Source organism: Rhinichthys klamathensis, unplaced genomic scaffold (genome assembly GCF_029890125.1).
Source record: "Rhinichthys klamathensis goyatoka isolate OS25496 unplaced genomic scaffold, OSU_Roscu_1.1 h1tg000232l_1, whole genome shotgun sequence".
NCBI classification, from domain to species: Eukaryota; Metazoa; Chordata; class Actinopteri; order Cypriniformes; family Leuciscidae; genus Rhinichthys; species Rhinichthys klamathensis.
This window is the reverse complement of record NW_026606756.1, coordinates 556,865-581,302: the sequence shown is the minus strand read 5'-3', so window position 1 is coordinate 581,302 and position 24,438 is coordinate 556,865. Positions and strand designations below refer to the sequence as shown.

The 24,438-nt window shown below is 38.5% G+C and overlaps 2 protein-coding genes across 46 annotated transcripts in view; one reads left to right on the top strand and one right to left on the bottom strand.

Moving 5' to 3' along the window:
• The window catches only part of madd (MAP-kinase activating death domain), a 59,369-nt gene extending 34,942 nt beyond the window's left edge, over positions 1-24,427 (top strand). For 3 of the 45 annotated variants that reach the window (XM_056265385.1, XM_056265384.1, XM_056265382.1), the window contains 22 exons: positions 1,200-1,229; positions 3,108-3,167; positions 5,584-5,692; positions 7,227-7,413; positions 7,515-7,665; positions 8,014-8,217; positions 9,722-9,778; positions 11,427-11,527; positions 11,676-11,759; positions 12,865-13,023; positions 13,505-13,622; positions 14,142-14,204; positions 15,166-15,286; positions 15,625-15,730; positions 16,257-16,367; positions 16,474-16,581; positions 16,697-16,861; positions 16,995-17,067; positions 17,755-17,861; positions 20,495-20,564; positions 22,588-22,634; positions 23,587-24,427. In XM_056265385.1, coding sequence (XP_056121360.1) covers positions 1,200-1,229; positions 3,108-3,167; positions 5,584-5,692; positions 7,227-7,413; positions 7,515-7,665; positions 8,014-8,217; positions 9,722-9,778; positions 11,427-11,527; positions 11,676-11,759; positions 12,865-13,023; positions 13,505-13,622; positions 14,142-14,204; positions 15,166-15,286; positions 15,625-15,730; positions 16,257-16,367; positions 16,474-16,581; positions 16,697-16,861; positions 16,995-17,067; positions 17,755-17,861; positions 20,495-20,564; positions 22,588-22,634; positions 23,587-23,700 — 2,345 coding nt within the window. In that variant the 3' untranslated portion in view covers positions 23,701-24,427. The remainder of the gene's footprint in view (positions 1-1,199; positions 1,230-3,107; positions 3,168-5,583; positions 5,693-7,226; positions 7,414-7,514; positions 7,666-8,013; positions 8,218-9,721; positions 9,779-11,426; positions 11,528-11,675; positions 11,760-12,864; positions 13,024-13,504; positions 13,623-14,141; positions 14,205-15,165; positions 15,287-15,624; positions 15,731-16,256; positions 16,368-16,473; positions 16,582-16,696; positions 16,862-16,994; positions 17,068-17,754; positions 17,862-20,494; positions 20,565-22,587; positions 22,635-23,586) is intronic. The other 42 variants (XM_056265392.1, XM_056265389.1, XM_056265390.1 and 39 more) reach the window with 25 other exon arrangements.
• fibinb (fin bud initiation factor b) overlaps positions 1-24,438 on the bottom strand; it is a 63,454-nt gene that overhangs the window by 18,326 nt on the left and 20,690 nt on the right. The window lies entirely within an intron of this gene.

Below are 24,438 nucleotides of genomic sequence, written 5' to 3'. Positions count from 1 at the left end.
AGTGTTATCCAGTGTTGCTGCCCTGAAAGTGACGAGTATCATGCCTCCTCTTTGCTCCGAAAAGAAACTGAATAAGTGGAAAATGGTGGAGTAGACTAGGGCTGGAACTAACGATTATTTTTCAATCGATCAATCTATTGATTTACCTCATGGTACTATTTATGACAAAAGATAAGGTTTGCAGCTTAATTTCCTAATTAGGAAATGTGTTAACTATGGCTGCGTTCACGGTCACTTTTTTGGAATTTACTGCAGCAATTGCTTACAAGTGTCAATCCTGAAATGTTTTGTTCATTCAGGAGATTAAAGTAGCTGCTTGAATATGTTCATTCAGCTGTATGATGATCAAACAGCTGAAGTCACAACCGCATTCTACACCGGACGCGATGCGCCTCGACAAAAGACAGTATAACCCATTATAATCAGTGATGTTGTCTACGCGACGCGACACAACAGTAATCTGGTCGTTCTATTTACGACGTAGCTACTCCAAGCACTTGTGATGACAAATGGATTTGCAATGGCTGCTTTGTCGCGTCCAGAGTAGCTATTGCGGCGCAATGGTTACCATAGATGAACTCGCGCCTCGATTGGACTTTAATTTATTAACGTGCTGTCAACCTTTGTAAAACTTGACGGTTTTATGGACACCGCCGAGTCCAATCGAGGCGCGAGTTCATCCATTACATATTTTAAATCAACAACAATGCGTTAAATGTATTGTAACCGCCGGTTGCAGAGAGTAGGCTACGTTTGAGCCGCACGTCTCACACCCATTGTACACTTAAGTTACGCTGTCTTCTCGTTGTTTTGAAGTAGGAGAGCCCCGGGATGTTTTCTTTTCAGAGGCTCCTGCATAGAAGTGCTGTGGTTTGCCATTTCAATTTTACAGATTTTATTTGGTCTCTTTAAAAAATTCCCTCTTTAGATATTTTTTGTAATAACGGCTGATTTTCAGCATGTCCAGAGTAGCAGCTGCTATCATTCAGGAACATAAACAGCGCAACAAATCGCCGCATTCCACGCAATTCGACTAATTTATAATCGATTACGTTGACTCGTCGTTCCAGCCTTAGCCAGCACTAGACATATAGTCACTTTCTAAGCTAGCAACCAAGATTCTTTTTTATTGATGTTGTTGTTATTGTTGACTTTATTTTCTGTTTGTTTATTATTTTGGATGATGTTGTGTTGCTCAGACGATGGTGATGACAGTCCTGAAAGTCCTGGTATGTTTCATATCTGTAGTTTGCCCTAACGAGAAAACAAATTGCTGTTTATAGAGTAATATGGACCCTATGAGTCCTGAGAGAATGAGAAACTCTGCCCACTTTTCTCACTCTGAACCTGACTGACAGACTTGCATTGGTTTCTAACTCCTGTCCTTGATGCTTCCTTTTACACCCTTGAATCTGAACTAAACACCAAACAGCACTTGTCATCAACTGATAATGTCTGCTATTTCAGGGTTGGAAAATAAAATCTCATGGGACAGCAGTTTGGAACCTCTAAGATGGGGGATATATCTGTGCTCACATATATCCGCTATTCCTTTCCTCCTTTCCTCCTTTCCTACTCCGTGATTGTTAGTAATGAACATTTTAATGGTGGCACACTTTTTAGTAGACAACAGCCAGCTCATGGTTACATTTCAAAACATTTTTCTTTCTATACAGAAAAGATTTCTCTGTAGCATCTGAATGATACAATTTTTGACTGCTCTTTGTGTTGTGTGTGGTGTGTTTTTGAAGTGATCTTTCCTTTATATGTGTGTCACCACAATTGGAAACAGAGTTGAGGTCTGTTCCATTTCAATTTCACCTGAGCTCCCTGGGTGAATTGAAGATAACAAAACCACAATGGGAGAAGTGCAGTCACTCAGTACATTTCAAGCTCTGATCAGGTTCAGAACTGAAATGTAGTTTCCACTAAACTTGGATGGTGAATTTCCACCAAAGTCTCAGTAAAGAAGACTTTGAAGTCTGGTGTTTGTGGTGTTTTAAAATAAATCGATGATATGTCAAGGATTGTAGCTTGCATGCACAGAAAGTGTGCAGTTTTAAGCAGAGAATAGCAATGCTGCTTTTAGAGCCGGGTACAGGAGAAAACCAATAGATCACTGCAGGAGACGAAACCACACTGCATTCCAGCTTGCATGTCGACTGGTAATGATTTTTTTCTTTTACTGTTCAGTGAACACAAACATACCCCTTTTCACTGTCAAAACAGAGGAACAACAAATGGCCATCTCTAGTGTCTCTATTGAGCAAACAATCCCTCTAGTCTAGCAGTTGCATCGTGTCAATTTGAAGAATGTGCTCTTGGCCTTTTTTCCTTCAACTTGGGTTTTATTTGTCGACTGGATTTGGAGGTATGGACATTAGCACTTGATGAATGCAAGCTTGCGGTTTATTGTGGAGGGGAGGGGTTTAAGTGGACTAAATTATTAGAGAGATGTTTTTTCACAGAAAGATCAGGTTATGACATTTTAGATTAAACATGATGAGGTCAAAAAAAGGGAAAAAAAGAAACATAGGCATACATTATTTATTCATTGTAATATGTAGAATATGCATTTACAAATTAGATTTTCATTGCATGCTGACTTAAAAAAAAAAAATTATGAAATGAATCGCACGTTACATCTTTTTTAAAAGCACTACGCAGTTATTTATGGCTGAAACATTCTATTATTAAATTCTAATATTAATAATTCTGTTTATTATATCCAATAGTTTTTGCTCGTTTTATGAATGGAGTTTTGTAGAACTGCTTCATTCTCTCATTAATCACATGTAATCATAGTTAATCAAGACCTTCCGAATCACAAGATATTCTGACTAAATGTAAGTCTGGAATGCTCAACTAAAATACTTATCTTTTTCTGAATTCTGCCTTTCTCTTATTTCTCTCTCTCTCTCTCTCTCTCTCTCTCTCTCTCTTTCTTTTTCATATTCCATGCTCTCTGCTGGTTTTCTCTGTTGTTATATGTACATGTGTTCGACGCTTGTGGTTGTGGGTTGATGTTTGGACTGGTTCTGTCTGGGCCGGTTTTGTTCTCTGTCCCCTCTTTGACCCCCTGCACTAATTCTGGCTTCTGTGTCCAGTATTTGGGCTAAATTCTCTTATGGAGATTGTAACAGAGATCGGCCCGGGGAGCGGAGAAGGTGGGTTCCACCCTTTGCTGCGTGAGCTGCATGCTTCTCCAAAGCCAGTCAGCTACATCTCCCAGCATCCTGTTCCACCATTGCTTCCTCATTCCTCACCTTTGACTGTCACCTTTTGTTGGATGTCAGTCACTGTGATTGTAACCGTTTGACTCTTTTGTTCACATGCATCATGTCTTCTGTTGATGGACTGGGCCTGTAGAATAGGACTGCTGTTATGTCATATAGAGAGATTGATGATGTCTGTGAAACTTAGGATCAGACTATAGGATCATATATACAGTATATGACCAGATAGTGAAGGAAAAGCCAAAAAGTATTCACAATACTGCTGTGATACTGCTTAAATAGTATCTCATGATGTTTGTTGAGGGAATGTCCAGAATGTGCAGATCTGTAATCTATGCAGAATAAGCAGAACATGGCTGCTTTGACCGTATTTTATTTATTTGAAAATGAATGTGCTGATTTTATGAAAGAATGTGCAATTAACTGGTCTTTATCGCACTTTAATAACCTATTGACTGTACATAATAGTTTGGGGTTTGTAAGTCTCTTATGCTCACCAAGGCTGTATTTATTTAATCAAAAATACAATAAATAAAGTATATTTAAATACAGTAAATATAGTAATATTGTGAGATATTACAATTTAGAGTAACTTATTGCAAGTTAGTAATAATTACTATAAGATTATAATTTAATTACAGCTTATTACAAAAAAAGGTTACCGGTAGTTTATCTCTCAAGGTGTCCTTGTTACAGTGTAATTATACAACATGTACTTACTAGGGTTTGGATTGAGTTTGGTTTAGGGTTATGCATGTAACTATGCATAATTTATAGTAATTACTATAGAAATTACATGTAAACTGTAACAATGACACTAAAATAAAGTGTTACCCAAAAATTATTGCAATTTAGAGTTACTGGTTTCTTTTTTAATTTATTTGTTAAAATGTAATTAATTCCTGTGATGGCAAAGATGAATTTTCAGAAATTCCTTCAGAAATCTTCATTTTAGATCTTTCAGAAATCATTCAGGAAACTCAAAGATTTGTTATTATCATTGTTGAAAGCACTTGTGCCAATTCATATTTTTGTAACCGTTCGACATTTTCAGGATATTTTGATGAATAGAAAGAAAGAAAGACATTTATTTTATAACATTATAATTGTGTTTTACGGTTACATTTGATTAATTTAATGCATCCTTGCTGGCCTCAAACTTTTGAACTGTAGAATATACAGTATATAAAGCACATATACTAGTTATATGATTTATTATGAGGTGTAATGCAGCTTATCACAGTAGAGCCGCAGTGCACTGAGCCACGTGAATGATTAGCTGTCCACTGGATATTCAGCATAGATAGTTTATCTCATTAAATAACAATGGTATTCTCTGTTTTAAATGACTCATCCTCCTAGCAGGCTTCAAAACGCAATTCATGCATTTGGTTTTACTTCTATAAATTGTTTCAAAATGCCTCTTTGGCAAGTTTGTAACAGCATATAGTTATTCATTGTGTGGCATTTAAGTCTTGTCTAAAAATATTTCCTGGCCCAATCTAACATGTAATCTGCCACGCAGTGTGAAATGTGTGTGAACATGGCCGTCTGTTAATGCCCTTGTATGTAGCACAAGCCATCAATGCACTGGCTGTGCTTTATGCATGTGAATCTTCAGATCTATGCACAGAGGCTGGATACACACACTGAATTGCTTTGTGTGTGTTAGTGTATGTGCTGTTGCCGTACACTCACAGCTACAGGAAGTGTGTGTTGAATGATCATCTAAACTGAGAGGGCTTATTTCATTATTTTTGTTGTGTTGTTTCTTGTTGCCATCCAGTCTGTTTCTCACTCACACATTCTTCCACTCATTTTTCTCACTCTGTTCTTTGCCTGTATGTGTGTGTTTGCACCAACCAGTGTCATTGCTCCTGTACTGTAGTTCTCCTTACTGCTCCAGTCCTTGAGTCGCCCGCTGTCAACGTTCGCGTCTTTAGTCATGTAATACGCCCCATACTGCAGTGTCCAAAATACTGAGGTGCAAAGGAAAATCTGCAAGTTTCAAGTTAAAAGCTGTGTGTGTTGTCCTTTACTTCTATTGATTCTATACTATTACCAGACACAAGATTAAAACATCTGTGTAGGGGCCTGAGACTGCATTGTGTGTCTTAATGCCGTAGTCATTGTGTTTCTGCTGAGGTGGTTAGATGTGTGTTTTCAAGTGATGTGAATTTTTAACTAAAGATTTAAAATGAATTCACTCTTTTGTGTGTGAGTGAGTGTGGAGTGGGGGGTGTTATTATTGACACATGGAACCTGCTTCTGTGTGACAGGCATACATGCATACATACATACATATAAGGTCTATATCCAGTCTGACAAAGTGAATGTTCTGTTATAGGGGCACGAGCTCCCAGAGCGCTGGTAGATCAGAAATCCTCTGTTATTAAGCACAGCCCCACCGTCAAGAGAGAGTCTCCATCTCCTCAGGGCAGAGCCAACAACACCAGGTACTGCATATTTCTTCATTTATGCACTTTTATCCAAATTAGACAGATACAAGCAGATGTGATTAATCCAAATGAAAAAAGTTGTAAGAGTAGTGCTACCATACTTATGGTAGGGGGTAATTATGATAAATATTTTTTCAGGACTCTTTGATGAATAGAAAGTTCGGTAACACTTTAGTTTAGGGTTCAATTCTCACTATTAACTAGTTGCTCATGCATATTACTAGGATATTGGCTGTATATTAGTACTTAAAGCACATATTAATGCTTTATTCTGCATGACCTTATTCTACATCCCTTAATCCTACCCAATACATAAAAACTTAACTACCACCTTACTAAGTATTAATAAGCAGCAATTAGGAGTTTATTGAAGGGAAAGTCATAGTTAATAGTGAGAACTGGACCCTAATCTAAAGTGTGACCGTAAGTTCAAAAGATCATCATTTATTTGAAATAGAAATATTTTTAACATCATTGACACTTTTGATCAATTTAATGCATTACTTTGAGGTCAGTAAAATGTTTGAATGGTAGTGTATGTAGACTCACGTGCCACTTTATTAGGTATACCTTCAGAACTTTCTTAAATCTTTGTGGCATAGATTATTTTTGTCCATATTGACATGATAGCATCACGCAGTTGCTGCAGATTTGTCGGCTGCACATCCATGATGTGAATCTCCTGTTCCACCACATCCCAAAGGTGCTCTATTGGATTGAGATCTGGTGACTGTGAAGGCCATTGAGTATAGTGAACTCATTGTCATGTTCACTAAGCCAATTTGAGATGAATTGAGCTTTGTGACATGGCATGTTATCCTGTTAGAAGTAGCCATTAGAAGATGGGTATGGTCACTGTGGTCATAAAGGGATGGACATGGTCAGCAACAATACTCAGGAAGGCTGTGGTGTTTAAACGATGCTCAGTTGGTACTAAGGAGCCCAAAGTGTGCCAAGAAAATACCCTCCACACCATTACACTACCACCACCACCAGCCTGAACCGTTGATACAAGGCAAGATGGATCCATGCTTTCATGTTGTTTACTCCAAATTCTGACTCTAGCATCTGAATGTCGCAGCAGAAATCGAGACTCATCAGACCAGGCAACGTTTTTCCAGGCTTCTATTGCCCAATTTTGGTGAGCCTGTGTGAATTGTAGGCTTAGTTTCCTGTTCTTAGCTGACAGGAGTAGCACCTGGTGTGATCATCTGCTACTGTAATCCATCTGCTTCAAGGTTCGACATGTTCGACATTCAGAGATGCTCTTCTACAGACCTTGGTTTTATCGAGTGGTTATTTGATTAACTGTTGCCTTTCTATCAGCGTAAACCAGTCTGGCCATTCTCCTCTGACCTCTGGCATTTGTCACCAACCGAAATACCACTCACTGGATATTTTCTCTATTTTTGGACCAATCCTAAAAATTGTTGTGTGTGAAAATCCTAGGATATGAGCAGTTTCTTTTGAGTGCCTATGAAGTGAATATGTGGCTCTTGCTCCAGTAAACCTGGTCTTTTATGCTGTGCAGTGAGAACCAGCAGTTTCTTAAGGAGGTGGTCCAGAGCGTGCTTGATGGGCAGGGTGTGGGCTGGCTCAACATGAAGAAGGTACGCCGCCTGCTAGAGAACGAACAGCTGCGCGTCTTTGTGCTGAGTAAACTCAACCGTGCTGTCCAATCAGAGGAAGACGCTCAGCAGGAAGTTATAAGAGATGTGGTGAGTTAGAAATGACGAGTCAAACGAGTTGATGCTGACCTAAAGCAAAACTTTTACTTATGTTTTGTTTATTATATCTTTTTGTGTGCCTATACGTATAGGAGATAAACAGGAAAGTGTACAAAGGCATGTTGGACCTACTGAAGTGCACCGTGTCCAGTTTGGAGCACTCTTACACTAATGCTGGCCTGGGAGGCATGGCCAGCGTCTTCAGTCTTCTAGAGATAGCGCGCACCCACTACCAAACCAAAGGTAACCTTCATTTGAATGTCCAAATTAAGAAAAAATCTTAATGTTTAGCATTAAACGTGGTTTCTGCCTGAAGTCAGACCAATAGATATATACCAACACAAAGAGTTTCCACTTTCTAGAAGGTTCTTGTTCCTCTTCTTCACAGCCATGTGCAGCTTGGTGTCAGTCACTCTACAAGCTATTTACATAATCTTGGGTTTCAGCCTTTTTTCCATATTTGTTTAGAGAAATCACCTGTAACCTACCTTTAAATTTTACTTCTATCCCTTTGTCTCCATGTGTATTTGCTATTTCCTCTTCTTTCTATTTCCCTGCTCTATTTCCTCTGTGCCTGCTTGTGGCTCACAGACCTAGACAAGCGGAAACGGAGCCCCACAGAGGGGATTAACAGCCCAGGCAGTAAGGAGAGCCCATCAGGCCGAATGGAGAGTGCCAGGGCGGCAGGCGTGCTCCTGGTACCCCGTATACAATTGCCACCACCCTCCTCTGGGAAATCGCCACGGCAGTTTGATACACGAAGTCTGAACGAAGAGAATTTTATTGCCTCCATTGGTGTGTAAACAGCAGTCCTCATTGCATGCTCCCCCCCCCCCCCTCTCGCTGCTTGTTATGTTCCCTGAGCTCTCTGGGGGCCACGTGTCCCTTAGGGCCGCTTCCTCTATTTCATTAACTGTCTACACTGACTTTGTGCCAAAACTTAAGAACCACAATGGCTCAAGTGTTCCCTCACCTGAAAATTTTAATTCTGTCATAATTTACTCATCCTCATGTCATTCCAAACCTGTATGACTTTCTTTCATCTGCAGAACAAAAAAAAAAAGATTGACAAAACATTGACCCCATTGAGCTTTAATGTATGGACAAAAAAAACCATTAAGACTTATTTTAGACTATCTACTTTTCTGTTCCACAGAAGAAATAAAGTCACACAGATTTGCAACGACTTGAGGGTAATTACGTAAATAATGACAGAATTTCATTTTTGAGTGAACTCATACATTATAGTATGAGTGATCCTTCCAAAAACATTGACAACTTCTGCAGTTCTGTAGCTTTTGGAGCCAACAAATATTTTAAGGGGGCATTGGTTGGTGTAGACGCATTACTGGAATATTGTGATGCATATGAACCTAATTTACGTAGACAACTTCCGGAATGTTCAACGTGTGTTTTTTCAAATCCTGTTTGCCAGTCCCGACTCACCTTAAATCCATTAGATGCATGTTAGTGAAAGACTCTATGTAGCCGAGAGTGAAATAGTGGGACGGTGAAGGTCTTGGACTGTACCACTACTCTCTATAAAAGGGTCCTGAGCTGTTGTTTCCCCTGTTAACAGTCCTATGATGATCCGTAAAGCTAACTGCAGACACCTGCTTCCATTTGAAACGCCTGGAGTGGCTTGTGGATTTTTAGGCCCAGGCCTCTGATTGGCGGTCATATCTGGGTCTGTGTACAGGGGATCGTCCACCACCCCCTTTCCAAACCCCAACCCTCATTACCTTGCCTTGTCTGTCCTTCGGTAATAATGCACCTGCAATTCTACGGAATGTCTTTGAGACTGCACGCCCTGCTTTTGCTACACCTCATTTCACTCACCAGCTGAGGCTGATTTGTCGTTCTCATCTCACGCCTTTTGCACCTCCCAGACCATCCACCCTCACCTTGGAGAGCCATTGCCCATTATGGATGACAAGAATGGGGAAAGAAAACCAAGGCATGAGGCTGATTTTGTGTGAAATCCATCATTTTGGCTCTTCAGGAACAGGGTTGCAGAGCTTAGGATGTTTTGTAATGGGACCCCACTAGATTTAAACGATTGGATAGTTTTACATGACATCAGATCCTTCATTTAGATTGCATATGGCTATGTGAACATTGCAAAACATCCTTACATTTTGGAAAATGAGACTTTGCACTTGATCCGTTTTATTTATTGTTTTTATTATTATTATTATTTTTCTCTTAAAAACAGCTCATCCTCCATATCTGACAACTCAACCGGCTCTCTGATTCTCTCTCTGTCTTTCTCTCCTTGCTTGCAATGCATCTTGGGTAGAATTGTGGAGCAAGCACCAGGATAACAGAAAGCAAAAAGCTTTGGAAAAAGAACAGAGTAAGATCACTTCCCTAAGCACCCAATTAGACTTTCCTTTGCAGAACTGCAAAACAGGGACTCTGTCCTTCTACCTGCACCAGTCCTCTTCCCTTAAACCACTTTCTATTGTGGGTAGAAACAGAATCTGCCCCCCAAATACTCAACTACTTCTCAAAAAGCCCATTTAGACATGTGGCCCAAACATTTTGTCAAGGAAGGTATATATACTGTTCATAGGTATATAGATGCAAAGTTAAAATGGTGATCCACCCAAAGTCAATTTTCAGGTATAAAATAAGCCCTGTACATATTGAAATGGAATCAATATTTGGGCCAATATTTCTAAGTGTGCAAATCTTACTCTTGACTAGGGATGTGCATTTTGGTTATTTTGACTGCTTGAGTACTTGACACTGACAGATATTGAGTACTTGTGTCAGAAAGTCTTTTTTTGCAAATATATCGCATCTTAGTGTTTTTTTTGTGTCTCACTCAGTGTTTTTATGATTTGAGTAATTTTTTAAAAAAAAATTACTCGTTTAAAATAGTTCTTGACCCCTGGGCTAGAATGCGTTTCTGTGTAAACACAGTGTTCTAAGCGGCGTTTCTCACTTGGACAAAGTCAAGACTCTGCAGTCCGATTGCTTTGATTTGAAGGCACCTATACACAAAGTACCACCTGATTTTCTGTTTTAACCAATCACAAAACAATCATTATTAATCAATGCTATCACTTCCCAGTACTCAGTTACTCATGCCCATTCCTACTCTTGACTGGTTTGCTCTGTGTCATTTCTTTAAAGCATTCACATTTTTCGACCATGATTAAGTAGATTTATCTCACATGTACTTGGATTTTTTGGAGTTCCTACATTTAGTTTATTTTTTAATTCTTATCAGGTGGTATAAATAAATGATAATCAGGTTATTTTTTAGGAGATTTGTAGCATTTGTATTTGTTTTATTTTTCTTACAGTTACTTCTCAATGACTGTCTCTGAACAGAGGCATACATTGTCTTTGGTTTTCCACCTCATTTTACTTATACTTACTATATTTTGATGCAAGTATGTGATGTGAGATAAACTACAATCATGCCAGATTTCAGTTACTTGTTTCAGTCGAGTATTAAAAGAGTTTCAAAGATCACATGCATTCTGTTTCACTTGGCTAATTTTACAGTGGAAGATTTGGAGTACCGCTAAAGTGTTATTTTTTAGGCCTTGATGCCTCGTACAGTGTAATCAGTTGTAACCAAGTTGGGGTTTGCGAGCACAATATAGGTTTCTTCATTTTAGAAGCAGTGAGTGCGCTAGTAGCATCTGAAGCTTCCTCCTGTTCGATTAGTTGACTGTGTTTGCCTGCATGTGTGACTGCTTTTGTCTAGCATTACTGTGAGTGAACTGATCTGGCCCACTGTCAGCTGATGTGCTTCTGTGAGTTTCCCCAATATGACCCCAAGCATTATTTGTTTCTGTCTGTCTGCTCAGCATAGTCTGGCATAGTGGTAGCCGGCTGAAATGGCATTATTCCCCACGGTGAAACCGATAACTTTCATGTCGCTCTGTAGAACAGAGATGGCTTCAGCTCACTGTTAGTCATGTGACGTCCCAGAATGCAGAGCAGAGAGTTAATGGATGGAAGAGCTGATTGTATGTTTTCTACAGGGGCCGATGGAGCAAAACAGCGCCTAGAAGGTGGAGACACTGATGAAAAGAAATCACAGATCAGTGCTGACAGTGGCCTCAGTGTGACATCTGGCTCACAGGTTGGTGTTAACCTAATATCACAATATAAATCTAATATAAATCTTTAAACATTTGACTGTTTTATTTTATTTTGAAGTTGAATGCATGGAAATATAGTACCTATGCATACTATTTCGTCTATGTTCTTCATGCTTATCCCTTCTCCAGAAGAGTGATACAGAGTCCCTGGCGAGCTCCGAGCCTCCTGCTCTGACGAGAAGCAACAGTCAGGACTCAGAGGCTAGCACAGTGGTAGGGCACGGCCAATACTGAGACACTGCCACCCTTTTCCCTTTGATACACTTCTGTATATCCAAATTATATGTAGTTTGACAGTTCTCTTACAGCTTTTACGGTCTTGTTATTTCTTTCTTTATTTCTTGCATTATTGACAAGTTTGTTACTTTCTGTTTGTGCTTATAGATAGTTCAATTGAAAATGAAAATTGTGTCATCATTTACTCCCCACCCCGCCCCCATTCATTCTAACCGTTTGGCAATTTTCTTTCTTCTATAGACCACAGAATGAGATTTTAGGCAGAATGGTCTCACTGACCATAAAAGTAGTCAATACGACTCATACACTCTATTCCATGTGTTCTGAATGTAATACTATTTTCTGTTAATAAATTATGTAGGTTTCAGTCTGCTCGGTACACAAAGCTGTTGTGTAGTTTCAAAAGACATGGAATACAGCTCAAGCTTTCATTTTATACACTACCATTCAAAAGTTTGGGATCAGTCATTTTTTTCTTATACTTTCATTCAGAAAGGATGCATTAAATTGATCAAAAGTGACATGTAAAAACATGTATAATGTTACTAAAGATTTTGGTATCAAATAAATGCTGTTCTTTTGAACTTTCTTTTCATCATAGAATCCTGAAAAACCATGGTTTCCACAGAAATATTAAGCAGAACTACTATTTTCAATATTGATAATCAGCATATTAGAATGATTTCTGAAAGATCGTGTGAAACCGAAGACTGGAGTAGCCTAATGATGAAAATTCAGCTTTGCTATCACAGGATACATTTTAAAATATAATATATATTATAAAATAGAAAAGTTATTTTAAATTGTAATAATTTTTCACAATATTACTGTTTATATTTCATTTTCGATCAAATAAATGCAGCCTTGGTGAGACTTCTTTAAAAAAAAAACAAAAAAAAAAACTTACCTACCCCAAACATTGGAACAGTAGTGTAAAAATTTTAGTTTTGTTTCACAGAAAAAAAAATTCATACAGATTAAATATATATATGTATTTCTCTTTTTTCTTTATCCCTTTAAGAAGTCATAAAATCTCTCTTGTTTGCTGTACTATTGCTGATCTCTGACTTTGGATCTGTAGGTGAGTAACAGCTCAGGTGAAACACTGGGTGCGGACAGCGACCTGAGCAGCACTGCTGGAGACGGCCAGACAGGAAGACATGCTCAACATCTCAACCTGTCCCGTGGCACACTGTCCGACAGCGAGATTGAGACCAACCCTGCGACCAGCTCTGTGTTTGTGAGCATCTCTTGCATATCCTTATCCACAGGCTTAGTTGCAGTCATCCTCACTGTCAAAACTGCATGCGTCTTGTGGAAGAACATTGTAGCCGGAACTACTTCTCTCTGTTTATGGATATGACGAGTCACTCAGGTTACTCCGCAGCGTTTGTCATCGTGCTGGTGTAAAATATAGGCATGCCGTAGTAATTTATGATAAGGCAAAAATACAGTTTGGAAGATGGATTCATGATGTACTCGCTTATTATATCATTTTTTTTACATTTTGCACAAAACAAGTTACATTGTGTACCTTTTAAAGACCAAACAAATTCCAACTGACCATGTGGCAACAAATAAAATAGTGGATATATGAAATATATATTTGAATATTTGTTTATATATACTGCTGTCTAATGGCTGAACAAACAAATGTGTCTTTGCTGAATAAAAGCATTAATTTCTTACCCCAAACATTTAAACGGTTGTTTCTCATATAGGGCAAGACCCATATGCTGAAGCCAGGAGTGAAGGGACCTGTTAGTGTCAATAAGGGAGCACCAGCACCGCCCCTTGAGGATGTTAGCATGAGGATCTACCTGTGTGAGGGGCTGCTGGGTAAGAGTCAATCTTCCTCCTTAATCCATTCAGCATTCATTTCCTTTCATTCATTTTGTTTGTTCTCGCACTTTTTCTTTTTCTTTTCTTCTTCCATGTCCTTACTCACTGCTTTAGTAATCAGCTCTGGTGTATTTTTCAATGTCCATGTTAATTCAGAATTATGAGGTATTTCCAAAAGTTGTCTCTGTTTGCTTTCCATAACCTTAATGTTTAAAAAATGTAAAAACATGTCCGCTGCACAGAACAATCCTTTATTACTGTCTAGATTCTGTTTGCAACAGTTTATTCTGTAAACCATGCTTACATACTGACCACTACAGCTTCTCTGTTAATTTGTTCCAAATAAGTCCTTGTATTAACCAGCATGTGATGAATTATTGGTTTGAATATCCCTTACAGCACACAGCTTTGCTTCTAATACTCTAACACTTTCTTTACCTCCTGTACTGCGGCCTCCTCTTTTCCCCCCTCTCTCTCCCCTTTTTCTTTTTTCTCCTCCCATTTAATGCCACGAAGGGCGAGATAAAAGCTCAGTTTGGGACCAACTGGAGGATGCTGCCATGGAAACCTTTTCTCTGAGTATGGATAAACTGTGACCTTTGACATTTTGGATGTGTATATTTTGGTATTGTAGTATTAGACACTACATGCCTTCCCTCACATCTATACTATGACTGTGTGTTTAAGCCTTGTATGGAGCATGTAGGGTGTTTGTTTGGTTTATTATAAATATTTGAATGTATTGCTGTGTGCATGGTATTATTTGCAATTTTGCATGAATGTATGGTCCATTTTTGGTGCTTGTACCTGACATTTGATAAGAGAATTAAAATACACACAGCAGACAGATCAGATGAGCCAATTTTATTTTGTAATTGAATGTGTTTGTGTAAAATTGAGGGGTGATAAAAGCTGCTTGAGAGAATGTGAATGTTGAAACAATAAGCAGATGTATGGAGGCGTGTGTTAACTCTGTGTTAAAATTAATTTGATAAGGTTTGATAGCAAGCTCTATTTATTACAGCATGCTGTGTAGTTGCTTTGGCTTAGCTTGAACTATCTGTGTGTTCATTTTTGTGGGGTTTTATGTGTAATATCCAAATCATTTTAGTTTTTGTCTTTATGGTTTTGAACATCTGACATTTACCTTAAAGGGATACTCCACCCAAAAATGAAAATTCTGTCATCATTTACTCACCTTCAAGTTGTTGCAAACCTGTATGAGTTTCTTTCTTCTGCTGAACACAAAGGAAGATATTTTGAAGAACTATTGGAACCAAACAGTTGTGGGGCACCATTGACTTCCATAGTAGAAATACTATGGAAGTCAATGGTGCCAAACAACAAAATATCTTCCTTTGTGTTCAGCAGAAGAAAGAAACTCATACAGGTTTGCAACAACTTGAAGGTGAGTAAATGATGACAGAATTTTCATTTTTGGGTGGAGTATCCCTTTAATAAATGTTCATGCTGGCATGTTGAGTTGAGTTGAAATATTGTTTTATTCAAGTTAAGAGTTAAAATGTGTGTGTATGTGTAGGTAAGGAGCGCTCTACTCTGTGGGATCAGGTGCAGTTCTGGGAGGATGCCTACTTGGATGCCGTAATGTTGGAACGGGAAGGAATGGGGATGGATCAGGGACCACAAGAAATGATTGACAGGTTAGTGTGTTCCGTAAGTGTTCACATTGATTCGAAAGCAATAAAAACAACACAAAATAGGTAAAAAGCTAGCCCAACATCAGCATTCAGAATTGTCTGATTTGAAAAGTATACATACAGTACCTCAATGAAAGCACAATGCATACTGGTTGTTCACTCTGACACTGCTTAAATGTTTTTCATATGTTCCACTCTACAAAATGACAACATTTTGCAATGGTTTGAATGAGCTTTAAGCTACCGGTATAAGCTTTTTGGTCATGCTAGGATTCAGATGTAAACTGTGCTGTTGTATTTTGAGTACGCTGTCCAAACATGACTGTGCTGTGGTCTATCAGATATCTGTCTCTGGGAGATCATGACCGCAAGAGACTGGAGGACGATGAGGACAGACTACTGTCCACTCTCCTGCACAACATGATCGCCTACATGCTTATGATGAAGGTACACACAAACACTCACTCTCATTCCTTCGAATATACTTGAATCAATATGGACATTAGTGAACAGTTTGGGGTAAGAAATCAATGCTTTTATTCAACCGAATGATTACATTTTAATCAAATTTTTGTTGTAAAGAAATAAAAACTTGTATTCACCAAGGACGCATTAATTTGATCAAAAGTCCCTGTAAAGAAATTTAAATAAAAAAATATTTAAAACAAATGTTTTTTTTTTTTAACTTTCTTTTCAACAAAGAATCCTGAACAAAGAGTACATGATTTTTACTCAAATATCAAGCACCATAATTGTTTTCAACATTAATAAAAATAAGAAAAGTTTCAAATCAGCAATGGTGTCTGTATAATCGTGTGACATTGAAGACTGGAGTAATGGCTGCTGAAAATTCAGCTTTGCCATCATAGGAATAAAATACATTTTGAACAACATTCAAAAACATGAATTAGCTTGCTGACCCCAAACTTTTGTTCGGTCATGTACTCAAACTATTACTGCTCCATTTATCTAGGTCAGTAAAAATGACATCAGGAAGAAGGTACGGCGTCTTATGGGGAAATCTCACATCGGCCTCACACACAGTCAGGAGGTCAATGAAGTCCTGGACCGCCTTGCAAATTTGGTAAGAGCCGGTCAGATGAAAAGTTGCAGCTGTTGCATGTAAGCCAGTAGCCGAACATATTATGATTAGGTTATGAGTGATTGACAGATTGTGTGTTTTGCTGCAGAGTGGCCGAGAGCTTTCCCTCAGGCCAAGTGGAAGCCGGCACATTAAGAAACAGACATTTGTTGTGCATGCTGGGACTGATACAACTGGTGACATATTTTTCATGGAGGTAGGAGTTTTGTGTGTCTGCATGCCTCCTTTTTTATTCTATTTAACTTGTCTGCATGAAAATATATTGTAAATGAGCATTCAGTCCTTCTTTCCTCTTCCTCGTGTGTGTTTAGGTGTGTGACGACTGCATCGTCTTGCGCAGTAACATTGGCACAGTCTATGAGCGCTGGTGGTATGAGAAGCTCATTAATATGACCTACTGTCCCAAGACCAAAGTGTTGTGTCTGTGGAGGAGGAACGGCCAAGAGACACAGCTTAACAAGTTCTACACCAAGAAGGTGAGACTCACATCAATGTAAAGGCATACTGTAGTACCCTCTCACTCTCAATTCACAGATTTTGTATTGTTTCTAGTGTAATTATGTCTCAATTACTGTACTTCACCTCTCTTTCTGTGTTTTTTGTGTTAAGTGTCGGGAACTATACTACTGTGTTAAAGACAGCATGGAGCGTGCTGCTGCACGACAACAAAGCATCAAACCAGGTACATTGTGTTTTTTGTACACTACACTTCAAAAAGTTTGGGGTTGGTAAGATAAAAAATGTATATATATATTGAAAGTCTTTTCGGTTACAAAAAAAACCCCCAGTAAAAACAGTATACTGTATATTGTGAACTACCACGATGTGTTACATTATTACAATAACTGTTTTGTGTGACGGCAAAGCTGAATATTCAGGAGCCATTACTCTTCAGTGTCACATGAGCCTTCAGAAATCTAATATGATAATATGATGTAATTTGTGCTGCTTAATATTTTTGTGGAAACCGTAATACATTGTTTTCACGATTCTTTGATGAATTATAAAGTTCAAAAGAACAGCATTTCTTTAAACTATAAATCTTTCGAAACATTATACATGCCTTTACTGTTATTTTTGATCAATTTTAATGTCTTTGCTGAATAAAGAGTATTAATTTTATTTAAACAAATCCTACTGACCCCAAATTTATTTGCACTGGTAGTGTATGTGTTTGTAGGGTAAATTTAGGTAAAATGGGCCCCTTTTTGACAGTCATCTTAATAAAAGTGGCCTAATTTACCTGAATTCACCCTTTTGTTTTTTTGTTTTTAAATATAAAGTCTTCTTGTTCGATTCAAATTTTTCCTGAAATTAGTCTCTTTGTGTGTGTGTGTGTGTGTGTGTGTGTGTGTGTGTGTGTGTGTAGGTCCAGAGCTGGGAGGTGAGTTTCCAGTTCAGGACATGAAGACAGGGGAGGGTGGTCTCCTTCAGGTCACGCTGGAAGGCATCAACCTCAAATTTATGCACAGCCAGGTAAGAGGTGTCGCCTTTATCGTAATCATGACAAAGTGCTTGCCAAATTCAGCACCAACCCTTCCTCTCATTCTCAATCCATTCATTCCCCTGTTTCTCTTTTCTGCCACTTCTTGTCTAAACTCATCTCGTCACCTCTCCATAGCTCTTCTCCTTCCTCTCACTCTTTCTATTTGTGCCTTCCTTCCTCTGAGAAGTTTTTTGGAACAACTCACAAAAAACATGGGCTAAATAATTAAATACACAGTCAAATCTAAACTCTAAAATCAATGAAAAGCTGGACGCTTTTAAAAAATGTCTGGAAGCGTTGTTCCTTAAGAATCTTTTAAGAGGAATAGCTGTTGTTGTTGTTGTCGTTGTTTTTTGGCTTTATTTGCTGGATGTTTGTTTTTGGGTTGCTTAATCACAAGCAGAGATTTACTTTTTTAAATGTCAGAACATTCCACCCGCTGTGTGTGTTAGTATGACGTGTTAATGGTCACAGCGCCCGGCTCTGGTCCTTACGGTTTGTGAGTGTTGGTGTGATGTCGGTTTGTTGTGGTGTGCCAGAGGTAAGATGTAGAACCTTGTGCAAAACATATTCAAAGTGGTCATGTACAAAATACATTAGTGGGGAGGTTTAAAAAAATACATTTCTTATTTAAAACCACTTTAGGGATGTTTAGTTGTATACTTGACCAAGTATTTAAAAAAAGCTTTAAATTGGTTCTAATGGGAGATAATCATGTAATAGTTCTTAATAAACCTGATTTTACTTGTGATTAAGACCATATGGCCTCCTTCTGGGACCTAATACCACTGTTCTGGGACCATTTAACCTGGTTAATTTGACACTAAGATATGCTGCTTTTCATAAAGCACATATGTAAAGACATTTCAAACGTATTTCTAAAAAACAAAAGTTTTCTTTTTGATTAGAAAAAACGCATATCCCAATAGTGAACTCCCTTAAGGCGAAAAGCAGTAGTTGCATAACGCTGATACTCTGGAAAAGACTGGAATGATTAGCAAACTATGTAAACCTTTTGTTCTATCTAACATACTAACTTTTTTTTAAACTGTTTTCCTAGGTCATAGTCTTCAGTTGCTGTAATTACCTAAAGGTATAGTTCTCCAAAAAAATGAAAATTCTCTCATCATTTTCTCACCCTCATGTCATTCCAAACCTTTATGACTTGCTTTCTTCTGTGCTACATGGAAGAAGATATTTTGATGAATGTTTGTAACCTAAGTTTCGGTTCCCATTGACCACACAATGGAAGTCGATGAAAACCCAAACAGTTTTTTGTATGTTCTTCAGAAAAATGAATGCATTCAGAATTTGGAATGATGTGAGGGTGAGTAAATGATGACAGAATTTGAATTGTTGGCTGAACTATCCCTTTTATATATCGTCATCATGATACATTGGTGCCTCTCTATGGTCAGAGTGCTAACAAGAGTTCAGCAGCATTGTTGAAAACTTTAAGAATCCTCTATGTAGTGTAGTTGTGTGTAGTAATGGTTTTGGCACTATTCTGTTTTGGCTGTAGGCATGTGTGAAGGGAGCTGGTCTTCGTTGCTGGTGGAGGAGGCATGGAGGGTAATGGGGTGGGAACACAACAGGGCTTCAAAACTAACGTAAACATAATGGCAGATATTAACAGTTAATGCAATATGACTGTTCTTTCTGGATGGAATCAGTGGTTGTAGTTTAATCCTGTAAGAGTGGGCTCGTAGCACCCGAGGGTGTTTTCTGCTCTTTTTGTCCAATAATAATCCAAACCGTTTCTCTCCCATGCTCTCTCCCCCTGCAAGGAGCGGAAGGTACACAACCTCTGCAGTCTGCTTTTTAGCGTAACATTGTCATTTACTTTTTCATTCTTTTCCTTGTTCTGTAGCTTTTCTGGCAGACATCACTCTTGTGTGCTTTTTTTTTTAATGTCTTTTGTATTGTTTTCTCTCTTTTTGGTTCCTTTTTGGTCTGTGTCATGCCTTTTTTCTTCTTTTTTTTTCTGATGATGGAATTTTCCATGGATGTCTTTGCATGGGCCCTTTCAGCACGTAGGGGATCAGTGCCATGATTTCGTTCCCACTTTTGGTGCGAATGTTCACAGCTGCAGGTTCATATTAGCTCTTTAGTGCTTCAAAAATACATTTGTTATACAAGTCTCCAGTGCCTCAAGAACACGTTATACTAAATATTGTAGACAAGTATTGTAAATACGAAGTGATTCTCTTTAAAGCGAGACTCTCTGAATACTTAGGCTGTTGACTTGATTCATTTAATAGAATTTAAAAATTACAAAAAAAAATATATATGGGCTTATTTGAACTCTCTAGGATATAAAGAGACCCATAAATGCCGCTCAGGCGTTGAAACTTTCACAGCTCTCTCCATTTGCGTCACTGGCCCATGTAATCCTGTCAACATGGAAATTTCTCTTTCTGTGCAGTCATATTTTAGTTTTGATAGTTTTTTAACAGCTTGCTTATCATGTTCTTTCTCCGTTTCTCCCTATTTTACAGTTACTAACTGTCCAGATTGTCATCTCTTCAAAAAATACTTTTTGTTTTGTTTTCTCACAAGTGTGTGATTGAGTTGGTAACAGTGTGTCCTGTTGTTTTTTTGTTTGTTTTTTGTTTGTTTTTAGGTTTTCATAGAGCTGAGTCACATTAAAAAGTGCAATACAGTGAAAGGAGTCTTTGTCCTGGAGGAGTTTGGTAATTACCCCCATTTTGATTCTAGGCCTGTACGCGACACAGCAGTAACTCAGTCACGTGCAGCGCAGAGAAGTTATCACGTTCAGTACTGTTAGATGTGGCGGTCAGAACGACATGTATGAGCTTCAGGAGCAGAGGTTATAGAAGACAGAAGTAGGATCATAGTTTTAGCTGTTGCTTCATTAATGCACCTTCTGGGATGAAATGTTACATAAAATGTGATACCTAAAAGGAGCAAGATCCTATAAGCCCGCAGAATCCTGTCCCCCTTGGACCCAAAACCATTTCATTGACTGACTGAGACGACTTTTTTAGACAACTATTCAGGCCTATTAATTATCAATCATGTTCATTACTGTTTTTTTAACTACATATAGGGATGCACAATATACCAGTACCATATCTGTTATTAGCCAATATTAGTTTTTTTATTATCATTATTTATCTGTCAGTTGTTGTGTATTTAATTGTTGTTCATTTCCTCTTTTTCATACTCTAAAAACTCAAATCAATCATTTTAGGGATTACTACATTATCATGTAGTGTAACTTTTCATTTATTTGATCAAATCCTATATCATTTTAATAACATCTAGTTATCGGTTTTAACAAGAAAACAAATATTACTATCTGTCAAAATCCCTATGTATCATTCACATATAACACTTTGTTACCACCAAAGCTAAAAACATTTCCCTTTATTAGCTAAAGCAAGTTATCAAGACAACACACTGATTTGATCAGGCCTGGAGGAAGGGGTAAAGGATTCTGCAAAGATCTTAAACGACAGCAGCAGCTTTGAGAAATAATGCACAGTTCCAGTTGTTCTGTGAATAATTCATTGATCAGCTTAGATTTAGATTGCAGTTGTTTCCTCAGATGCATCTTTTGGAAGGAGTCACAGTTTAATAAATCAAGAATATGGCTTTAATGTTTGTCATAGTCTTCAGAATAGAAGTCTTGGTAGAGTTTAGATAATTACTAAACCATGCAAAGATCATTTTAACTGGTTCTTTTGGAGATCTATATGAAGGGAGTTGTAGTGTATGAAATCTCTTCTGTAGCCATAGGGTCGGCTCTAGACTGGGTTAGTGCTGTGTCTTTGTGCTTCCTTTTTGTAATCCGCCCCTCATCTTTGCTGCTATGAAAACCTTCATTCTCCAGCAGGTAAAGTGCTGTCACCTTTATCTTTTCTTCTTCTCTTCCCTCACCTGTCCTCCTCATTTAACTCTCCATCTGTCATCATCTCTCATACACCCTCTTTCACCACTAATGGCTGTCGACTCCTCATCTGCACTGCACTGCCTTCATGTCAGATGTCGCTTCTCCTAAACTCGAGTTCATACACTCATGCCTGTAGTAAAAGTCATGCCAGTGATGGAAAAACCCAGCAGACCTCGGATTTCCTTCCAACTTCAACTTGCAATGAAATTCCCTCTCTTACTTTCTCTCTCTCTCTCTCTCTCTCGGATTTCTCCATCTATCCTTCACCTCTCTCACTCTTTCTTTCTCCTCTTCTTGAGCCTGCCTTGATTCAGTTCCCCATTGCATAAGAGTTTCTCAGCTGATGATAAATCCTGTTCAGTCATATGAACTATATGAGTGCTGCTCTTCTGCTACAAGATTCAGAGCTCTCTTGCTCCGTCTGAAATGTGGCAGGGCCAGAGATAGGTTATTAATAATCATTTGTCATGGGCTGTATCGTATGTATGCCTGCCTCCCCTCTTTTCTCTCTCTCTCTCTCTCTCTCTCTCTCTCTCTCTCTCTCTCTCTCTCTCTCTCTCTCTCTCTCTCTCTCTCTCTCTCTCTCTCTCTCTCTCTCTCTCTCTCTCTCTCTCTCTCTCTCTCTCTCTCTCTCTCTCTCTCTCTCTCTCTCTCTCTCTCTCTCTCTCTCTCTCTCTCTCTCTCTCTCTCTCTCGATCACTTTCTTTCTCTCTGTTTCCGTCCCTTGCCCTTGAATAATTCAAATTTGTTATTCCACTGCTGTTGAACTTTTTATTTTGTGTCTTGCACGGGATTTGCAGTTCCTGAAACTAAAGAAGTGGTGATCCATAAGTACAAGACTCCTATGGTAAGATTTCAGTATTCATACAATACTATGCACAGTAGGGCTGGGTATCGATACAGATTTTCAGATTCAATCCGATTCACAAGCTCTTAATTCAATTCTGAATCATTTTACGTATATTTTGGCCTATTTTGGTTGCATAGCAAACTAAAAACTATTTAATGATACAAGGACTGATTCAAACGGAAACCGTTTTTTTATCATTAAAATGAAAAAAAAAAAACATTAAATATTTTATTTGTTAATAGGGTAAGCTCATGTGAGTCATTTTTCATGAGTAGTCAAGTCACCTTTATTTGTATAGCACTTTATACAGTACAGATTGTTTTAAAGCAGCTTCACTGTGATTAACAGGATATAACAAACAATGCATCAAATACAGTATGAGACAAATTCAAATTCGGCTGTACAGAAGACAACTGTGTCATCATTATTCAGCTCAAGTTACTTTAGTGTTGATTCAATTCAGTTCGATAACTGTAAAGTTCATCAATTATGAAACGAGTTTAATTCAGCTATAAGCAGTTCTACAGAAGACAATGATCTTGTTATTCCGCTCAATTCAATAATGTTGCAAAATTCGTGAATTATTAAGTCGAATCAGCTATAAAGCAGCTCTGGTGTCATCATCCAGCTCAATAATCAGTAATATTATCAATTTGACTGCACTGACTAACTTAAACTGAATTAAGTGTCTTGTAAACTACCAATTATGCAAGCCAAAAGCGACAGTGACAAAGAACCCAAACTCCATCAGGTGACTAGTTCCCCTCAAGGCTTTTTTCTCCATATCTCAGTCGCGGGAATACACTGCTCGACCTGGATGTCTTTGATTCACTAAAAAGAACAGGGAAATCCGTGTTTTTGCCTAGCCCTACAATACAGTATAGAGTGATCTACTTTTTTCCCCTTTTTCATGTAAATAACTCTGTGTTAACTCTTCTGTCTCAAACAGGCAAATCAGATCTGTTACTCGGTGCTCTGCCTCTTCTCCTACATGGCGGCGGTCAAAGGGAAAGAGTCAGAGGGCAAGCCCAAGATGCTGTCCCCTCGTCCACTACCGAGCTAGCACATTTCTCTCCTACGTTTACTTCAGCCCGCTCCTGAACTCCTGCAATACTCCTGTTCAATACTCTTGCCAAGCTCCTTTAAGGACCTCTGCTCCTGTACCAATTCACATCTAGATGTATTCACATATTCAACACATTTGTCCTAAAAGAAACGTCTCATTCATATAATAGATATTATCACGTACCCGATATAGTATTCCAGTCCGACACTAAAATGCTGGCGTTTCATTCTCATAGTATGGACCAACCAGAACAAGAATAGACTTTGAATACTATTGGTTGGCGCCCTCCCATTTCTACAGTTTTATTTATTGCAATCGGAGGCATTTGGTTGAATGCACATCCCATGCGCAGCTCTTGCGAGTTGGCACTGGCATGCAGAGATCAGGCTCTTCAACCACCTCTGATATCAGTCAACAGGCTGTGTATTTAATATTTATGTGCAAAGTTGTACTGTAAATTCCAGTCCGTTCTGTCTGTTGTGGGTGAAATGTTCAAGTCTTTCCAATCTTGCGCTGCCACGTATGAGGGGTTTGCCTTAACCCTCCGTCCCATTCCTAAATGTTCGTTTCGCCCTCCCTTAACTGCTATAAGTGTATCTCTTTAGCTCTTGCCACGTGAGGCTCAAACTACTGTGCTATTTCTGCTGTAAAGTTCCCTGTGTGTGAACTGCTGTGTTAAAATGCATGTCACTTGAAAATAATGAATATTTAAAAAAGGAAGAAATCTGTACATCC